Genomic DNA, 8,781 nt, shown 5'->3' with positions numbered 1-8,781 from the left:
TTTTTTTAAAATTGTGGACATTTTTATAAATATTAATTTTTGAGGGACTTGACAGTATACTGTGCATTTAAATTCCTAATTCTATTTTAATTTTCATTCCTAACAGCACCCTAACCAACCTACTTTTTTTTTCTCTCGCTCGACTCCCTCTCCCCCTCACGTCCGTACGGCCTTCCATTCACTCCGCATGTGCGCACGACGCCGCTTGATCAACGTCGCCGTCATCGTCATCCGTGGCCGCCGCTGCCGTACATCTCATCTGTCGACATTTTTTGTTCGTCATCGATGGCACCCCATCGTCGTTGTTACCATCTTTGAGAAGGTTTTCTATTTTTTTTTTTTCTCATTTTCGTCTCTATACCAAATCTTGAGATCATCCAACCTTCTTATTCATCATTATATTATTATTTTGAATACTCATCTCATGATGATTGAAATTTAAAACCATCAAAATCTAATTCATTATGATCTTAATTTTGTCTTTTGAACTGTCTAATTTTATATCTTGTAACCTCCATAAAATTTAGTTGTGTAAATTTCGCACATTCTACACATTTTTGTGATGCCCGTTGTATGTTCGATAAAACGCCTAAGAGAGAGCGAACTTTATTTTTATTTCTAATTTTGATCCCATCTAATTGTAAATTATCAATTAATGTTTCAACATCTGAAAACCTTCTTTTTCGAGCATTGGATCTTTCATTTGTTATTTAAAATTTCATTCATATTATTGTGTTTATTTGAATAGATTAATATTTGAAACTCTAAAGTCTCTTGATTGTTAATTCAGTTTTTTTTAGTTCATTATTGTAAATCTCTTTCTTGTTATGTACATTTTTACCCTAAAGTGTATCACTTCATTATCTTATTCAACGGTTGGTTCTTACAATGAAAGAAAAATAAAAACATATGGTAGTGAAATAAAACTTTTCAAACCACAAAATATTGAAGTAAAAATACACTAAACCACGGTGAGACTAATTGGAGTTTCTCCTAACATTTTTTTTTCCAAAGGCCTCTCAATTGAAGTTTTTTAGATCAATAAAATGTGAACGCAATTGTGTTCGAGCTTCTCTTCAGCTCTTTCTTTTGTCTCTTGATTCTACTGACCCTAGAGCAGGATCTCAGGTTTAGGCCTTTTTTTTCTTTTTTTTTGGAGAACAGCACTGGTTTGAGAATTAGCTTTTAAAAATTCTTAAAATGTCTTCAGGATGCTAAGTTTCTAAATACTAAAAGCAGAAGCTGCAATCTACTTATGTTTTTATTAGAAAGATTTTTGCGAAAATATTAAGTACTTCTTCAAATAGCTGTATTTTCAAGCAATGTGGTGCAGCACTATCAATACACATGATAAAGGTGTACAAACAAACCTCAGTTCAAAAGAGACTAAACAAGAGCTAGTTTATTGCGTGTTACTGTTAAAAACCACCAGAGATAGAAAAATAAGCTCCACTTTATATGTACAGTAACGTATGGTAAAATTACAACAGATAGGAATTTCTGCTATGGGACATTCACAATTAAAAAGAGGAAAAAGAGATAAAAAAAAAAAACTAGCTCACAAACCAACATCAAAGTTGCTTTAGCTACAGATGCGAAGATTTCCCATTCCCCACAAGAAAACCTGCAGTCTGCTTGCTCATTCCACTATAAAAGCATGTAGATTGCTCGTAGTCTAGTCTAATCCCCTTAAATTCATATGCACCCAACTCTTTTATCTCTCTGTGCAGAGCCTTTCAAATTGTTACCATCTTATTACTCGTATTTACTTCGCGATCATCGATGAAAAGACCCGGTCGAGGTATCATCGTACCACATATTCCCATTATCCGTCCCGCTACATGCTTGGGCTTGCGGTGGGATGTTGGCCAACTCGCCATCCAAACTCATCTGCTGCACTTCTGCAGATGATAAAATCCTGATGCTTTGTACACAAGTCACAAACTCCCTAAACAATGATACAAGGTAAAAGGAACTTAGCATAAGGAACAGTGAAAAACTTCGGACTAAGATGAAGCAGAAAGAAGAGCGCATACTCCCAAGGGTCGTCACCGACAAGAAGGATGTCATTCTCGTGATCCATGTACACCAGTTTCCACTCGGTCCTGTATGGATCTTCTAGTTGACCTTGAATTCCAAACATACACGCTAGATCATGTCGGAGCTCATCGTATCCTCTGTAACGGGTCATGTCGATTGACCTTCCTACTGAACCGCGCTTTTGAACCTTCAGGTCGAAAGAATCGTAAGTCATTATCAGAGTATCAAACAATCAGAGTAAATGAATGGAAAATCACGGAGTAAAATGCCTAAATTACGCTTAATCTCTTTGCTCGCCTGCAGAACGCCACACAACTATACAAGTAACATGCTAAATGACCTTCTCCCTGTCTTTACTACTTTAACAGTAAAGGAATGGAAACCTTACTCCATCCAAACACCTCTTGACTAAGACCGTAACATCAACTCATGTTGCCACCGAAGAGTAACTAGAAAAATGATCCCAGCTTGCATCATGTTATAGTCCAAAGAATGAGGTGACAAAGTTGAATTGAGCTAGACAAGGGGAGTATCTGAATTTTCCCATAAATAAAAGGCACACATCATGTAATTAGAGATCTAGTTTGTCATTTGCCGTCTGTCTAACTACATCTGACTCTTATCATTTAGTAAAATCAACTAGATTTTATGTAGCAACCCCAAAAAAGAATGTTTTCACCAATCTCTTCTAAATGTTGTGCCCCTCTTAGAATTTAAGCTACCAACAATTCATAACATGCTATTTAGTTCCAATAAAAATGTAGAAATCAAACAAACCTTAGTGTACGTTCTCATGCGCTGTGGCTGTGGTTGATTACTCCACAAACCCCTGTTAGACATTCCAGCCTCAGCAACGGCAGCATCACCTGAGAATCCAGACTTAAAAGACATGCCTCCCATGCCGAATGACTGTGCACTCATGTCTGCAGTGGAAACCTCCGTCTCAACCTCTCTTTGATTCCCATATCCAGGTTGCAAATTCTGAATATCCTTTCCTGACCCCACCCCTCGTGACATCAGGTTACTGGACATGAACCCATTCATATTTGCCCCATTAAGTAGGTTATCTCTATTATCCACTTGAATATCACCCTCCATAGGGAGAGGGGGAAGCGAGAAGTCATGTTGGCTACCATCCATGCAGAATGAAGTTGTTGAAGAAGCATCTAACTGATCGGCAATAGAATTCCTATTTGGCATCTGCATGATTTTTTCCTTTCCATGCATCATCCCATGCTTAACTCGAGCACCTGGCTTACTCTGAATCTCTTGAAGAGAATTCTCCGCAGGCCCTTGCTGGGTTCTACTCAGCAAGTTCGAAGGAGAAATGTTACAGTTAGTGGAAGGCGGGATGGAGCAAGATGGGGCACTATTCTCATATAGATTAGGTTGATTCCTAACAACAGGTAGTTGAGGATTAGGCAAATTCATGATATTGCTCAAAGACGCTTGGTGCTGTTGCTTAAGTTGGGTTTGTACAATATCAGTGCTACTCAACGGCTGTTGCAAAAGCTGCTGCGGCTGAAACTGCTGGTTCTGCTGAGTTAACTGCTGCAGCAACTGAGACTGTAGCTGTGGGCCCAGCTGAGAAAGCACTTGTTGCTGCTGAAGCTTTTGCAGTAGCTGCAGCTGCTGAAGCTGCTCCTGCTGCTTCTGTAATAGAGCTTGCTGATAGTCCATTGGCTGTTGAGACTGAATTTGAGTTAAAGGTGATTGTTGAAGAGGGATAACATTAGGTTGAAGAGAGCTAATATTGGGTAGAGGGAAGCCTCCTTGGAGGTGAGTGCTTTGTGGGTTTAACCCTTGCTGTGGCAAAAGAGACGATGGCGGCTGTGACATTTGGTTCAATAGCTGAGCTTGAGGTGAAATTTGGCCACCCAAAGGCTTTAGTAATTGCTTCTGTGGCGATTGTATCGGCTGAATCTGCTCCTGTTTCTGTTGTTTCTCTTGTTGGTTTAATTGGCTAGAGCTATGTTGCACTGGCGGTGCCTGTAGAGGAAGAGAAGTTTGCTGCAGAGGTTGAGTCTGTTGCTGAGATTCTGTTTGAGGATTTAATTTTGGACCAAACTGTAAATTGGGCAAAGCTAAGGAGGACGTATTGAAATTTAGCATTTTGGTTGGATCATCAGTGGGGAGAGGATTTGGCAAAGCCGATGCAGTTACGGATGGCAAGTACGGTGTCTGAGTAGCTGATGGGACTAGCTGGGAGTTTTGTTGCATGGCCATCCATTGGACTAGACTTAGGCCGGGAAAGATTGGGTTCGGATCTTTCAAGCCAAAATCATCCGCAAGCCACGGCATAACTCTTCTAAAAGCATTCTCCACTTCAGCCCCATCATCTACGAATTAACGAGTCAGCGTCAGTCAATAATGCTAAAAATGAAATAGTAAACAAACAAGAAAAAATCATCATTAGTTGTCATACAATTATAACATGATTGAGTTGATAAAACATAGCATGTAATTTATATTAAGAAGATACAGACTCATTGTACCTTGTATCCCTGGTTGATGAGGAAACTTGGGCCTAAAAAATGGTGGCGAGCAAATATAAAAAGGAGTTGCAACAGGTTCTATCTCCCATATAGATACGCGGGTCCGCCGCTCAGTCGCTGTTGATTCATCCCACCCAACCTGTGTAATCTTGAATATTAGATAGATACAATAAAACATCTCTTAACGACTACCATTACTCATGTGACAGGGACTAGTTTTGCATTTTGTAACTTTTTCTCAATAGAATTTTTTTAAAAAAAGAAAGAAAGATCCCAAATTCTCCTGTGAAAGTAAATTTAGGTTAGTCCATTCATCCACCTGAAGGTTACGCCATTGTGAATTCTTCCACCGCACCGGATCTAAATCACTTATTCCCGTGATTGTGCCCATATATCTACGGACCCCTGAATCCTCAGTCTCGAATAACATCCTAAATCGCATGCCAAGAGACACCTGTGTGTACAGGGCCTTATTATATTTGGCTAACGGGATGACAAATTCTGAAGGGCTCGCCCTATTAAGAACAAATATTCCTTTAGTGAGATAATCACATTAAAGATGCAAATTGAAAAGTAGTAAAAGATGACATTACCTTGGATTATAGAATATAGTAAAAGGACTGTTATTTGCAGCTGCATGTGCTGCAGCAGCAAGGATCCCAATATGCATGCTATCACTTGATAAGACTGAAGAAGATAGTGCAGGCTGTTGTCTATTGGCACGCCTTATACCTAACAGTAGCTGTGACTTCTCGTCTCTAAAGAAACAAACATAGAATTACTCACATTTAACTTTATGGGGTGAGCAAAAGCACTGAAGGTTCGAATATAGTAAACAAACCTAATAAAGAGAACAGAGTCACCAGCCAAAAGCCGTTTTGTGCTAACAAACACACTCCAACCTGTAGTGAGAAGATGTCTCTTTGGTTGACCTGCATTTTTTCTCAGGGAAAAACACCAAGTATTTAAAATGTAAGCAGAGTTATACCAGACACTTGTAACTTCAAACTCGCAAACCAATACTGATCCTCAAAAGTATTCTATAATTATTTGTTACTACCTTAAGTAAGCATTTATCTAACAGCACAAGCAAACATCATAAAGGATTTACTTGTAGATAAAATGTAAGCAAAGAGAGAGACAAAAAAATGCTCTCAAACAGTCATCTGATTGTAGAGATAAAATTTACTGTTTACAAGAGAAGTGGGAAACTACATATTACCCCTAAAACAAGTTAGATAAGCATATTAACGAGAAGTTCATATAATAAAAATTACACACTCGGAAAATTCATTACAATTAAGACATATGGAGATAATAATAACATACCTCGATAGATATGTCGAAACGTCCATGAAACATCATGCAAATCCTTGGCAACCAATTCTTGAGCTGGCGGTTGCATTGTAAAGTCCTGTAGGACATATTATCCTAGTAAATTGGTAAACAGAAAAAGTATACAATACTCAAAATCAAGCAAAAAACTGGACATACTAATGGTGGAAATATCTTTTCAGCTGCACGACGGGGTACTGAAAATCCACCATGAGTGCTCGTATCACTCGCTGTAAGTGTTTTACAGAAAAACTCGGTCGGTTGCTTGTTTTGTTTGAGGCCCATTTCAGATGCCAGCATTGCTTCCCTATCATACTACATTAGACTTGTATCAAGAATAGAACTTCAATGAAGGAAAAGATAAGGAAATGTGATTTGCTGACCTACTTTATTAACAGGCTGAAGAGTCATCTGAGCATAAACTTCATCAGTTTCCGAATCAGCCTAATTAAAAGAACACCCATTAGTACATCACATTAGGAGCTTGTTTGACCTAGCTAGAGCTTTTGCAGAAGTGGTATTGAGGTAAAGTTGTTTGGAAACAAAAAAATTCTTCATTGAAAACCTCCCCAACAGCTTCGCTCTAATTTCAAAGGAAAAAGAAAAAACAGAAACTTTAAATTGGAGCTTCTATTTTTGAGGCTTAAAGCACATTTCAACGTCTTGCCACATTCAAAGCACATTTCAACTTCTTGCCACATTCAAAGCACATTTCAATGCCTAGCTGCCTGTTTCAGAGTAGAGAAGCAAGTATAGGCGTCGAGCCAAACATGCAGTAAGTACTAGATAATGGAAAGGGTCACTCTTAAAGAGCCATACATGCAAGGTTACATCATGAAGCATGCAGATTAGCTTAGATGGCAGTGAGGGATAACTTGGAGTACTATCCATCTCCTTATGCATTGAGGCTGCTACCTGATATTCATCCATACAAAAGGACAAATTTCAGGGAAAAAAAAGGAAAAAAGGGAAGAGAATATCAAATAGAATCTCAAAACAGTTAGAGGAAAAGAGAATACCACCTGCTCACTATGGCCTTGAGGAAAGTAGACCACCAGGCTGCCAACCGGTGGCATCGAAACAAGCGGTCCAGCACAAGCATGCCATAACTCTGAGTTCATGTTTTTTCTCTCTCCTGCTTTTGCAAACACCCTTTTCAGTTAGCAACATTAAGAATGGTGCAAGGTACCAAAACTTTAACAAGAAAGATCCAAGTATTTATGAATACCCAACTCAGATCATCAACGTTAAGTCATATTACATCGAAATGCAGGGGTTTGTGTATTTCCATCAGAAAGGAATGGTGAGATTAAACAATTCAGTCTCTGTGGATCAGACTAATCACTGGGTGCATGATATGTTTAGAAATTGAAGCTAACAAGTAGCATAGTAGTTTGACTTAAACAGGAAGAACTATTGAATCATATACCTGTACCCAAAGACAAATAAGACAAACTGTAACATTAAAATGACCAAGACCAGATACAATTCATATTTTTCCCTGAAATAGCAAATCCAAAGAACCCAATACCTAAAATTACCTAAAGTCACAGTTTTTACCCTGCAATCAGAAGCTAATGAAAGGAATACAGGCCCAGGGCTCCATAAATCCTCATAATAATCATCGAAATTAATTACCTAATGTATCTTAAAAGGAATCACAAAACCATAATCTAACTTCACGATCTTTGCTTAGGATACCCAATAATCCAAAATCAACATTACTTAAACCAAATCGAGGGGCGTATTAGATTGTAGAAACAGGGCATATTGTTGTTGAATCACTCAAAATCTCAAATTCAAAAATATAGCACACGTAGAAAGGATTTACCTTCCACTCCGTTCGGAGCAAGACCATTCGCTGCCGGAGCCTTCATTGGAGCCGTTCCGAAGCTTCCCTCCTCCTCCAACCTCCTCTCTCTCTCCTTCTCCTTTCCCAATCCCCTTCGCTTTTATAAGGCGCACGCCGAGATCCTTTAGAGATTCCCAGCAATGCACTTCAAAAAAGGCGCCTCCCCAAAAAAGGACCCCCTTTTCCCCCGTGGTAAGAAGCCTCGGATGCAAGAGTATCCCGAATATACTATTCAGCTCCCATTGTCGACCCCATTACACCAATACCACCCGCAAAAGCCCTAACCCTAACCACAACCCACGCATCTGAGCTCGAATCGAAGATCCCGGCGAGGACGACGCGATGGAGGAGATGAGGGACCTTTGAATGGACTCCGGTGGCCGGATAAGTCGCCGGAGAATCGAGAACGCGGCCAAGGTGGTTGGGGTTTCGGAAGAGCTAGGGTTTGAGCTTCTCTTTCTCCTTCTCCTTCCTCTTCCTCTTCCTCTTCTTCTTCTCTCCCCCCCTCTCTTTCTTCTCTTCGTCTTCGGCTTCGTAGCGACATGAAAGAGACCGTAGCGGGTTAAAATAAAACTGTAAAAATGTACGGTGACCCCCCCAACTACAGCAATTTTAAATACGCTCCTAACTATTATTTCCTTCTTTTATTATTAAGACCCCTAACTATTTATTTTATCAAATATAATAATTTTATTATGAGTTGAGTTGGACCACTTCTATTTTTTTAATATTGTAGAACTTCTAAATTGATAATTAGCTGCATTAGGCTTTATCGATATTGTTAGAGTATTTAGAAATTAAATTATATAATTTTTTAATATCACTCACTGAATGATCAACTTGTCTCAAAATAAACGACTAATAATAAAAATCTTATAAAATAATAAAAGATTATAATTTTAGATAAAATAAAATTTTATAGAATTTGTATTATTTTACATCATTAAATTTATAGATGCATTACATTGAATATTAAATTTGTTAATTTTTAAAATTTTCAAATCACTCGACAAATAATATAAATAAAAATTGGTAAAGTTGAGATACTCGAGTATTTTA

General features: G+C 38.5%; 1 protein-coding gene across 3 annotated transcripts; it reads right to left on the bottom strand.

Moving 5' to 3' along the window:
* On the bottom strand, positions 1,388-8,250 carry LOC109704121 (auxin response factor 16). 3 transcript variants are annotated; one of them, XM_020224852.1, is made up of 13 exons: positions 7,702-8,250; positions 6,893-7,005; positions 6,690-6,785; positions 6,258-6,314; positions 6,030-6,185; positions 5,865-5,949; positions 5,377-5,467; positions 5,129-5,293; positions 4,855-5,050; positions 4,536-4,674; positions 2,818-4,379; positions 2,037-2,227; positions 1,388-1,948 (listed from the first exon to the last, which is right to left on the bottom strand). In XM_020224852.1, the coding sequence occupies exons 1-13, from the start codon at positions 7,745-7,747 to the stop codon at positions 1,777-1,779; spliced, it is 3,069 nt and encodes a 1,022-aa protein (XP_020080441.1). In that variant the 5' UTR covers positions 7,748-8,250; the 3' UTR covers positions 1,388-1,776. The 3 variants fall into 3 exon arrangements, with proteins under 3 accessions (XP_020080441.1, XP_020080453.1, XP_020080447.1); XM_020224864.1 differs by lacking the exons at positions 6,893-7,005; positions 7,702-8,250 and having other exon boundaries at positions 6,030-6,177; positions 6,690-6,707; XM_020224858.1 differs by lacking the exons at positions 6,690-6,785; positions 6,893-7,005; positions 7,702-8,250 and having other exon boundaries at positions 6,254-6,312.

Source organism: Ananas comosus, linkage group 2 (assembly GCF_001540865.1).
Source record: "Ananas comosus cultivar F153 linkage group 2, ASM154086v1, whole genome shotgun sequence".
Lineage (NCBI taxonomy): Eukaryota > Viridiplantae > Streptophyta > Magnoliopsida > Poales > Bromeliaceae > Ananas > Ananas comosus.
Note: the sequence above shows the minus strand (reverse complement) of the source record. Positions and strands in the feature narration are given on the sequence as shown.

Coding starts and splice junctions, on each gene's coding strand:
- LOC109704121 (XM_020224852.1), bottom strand. CDS start 7,747: ATGAAGGCTCCGGCAGCGAATGGTCTTGCTCCGAACGGAGTGGAAG. Junction 6,186..6,257: donor CTCTTCAGCCTGTTAATAAA/GTAGGTCAGCAA, acceptor AGTCTAATGTAG/TATGATAGGGAAGCAATGCT. Junction 5,468..5,864: donor GTTTCGACATATCTATCGAG/GTATGTTATTAT, acceptor GAAAAAATGCAG/GTCAACCAAAGAGACATCTT.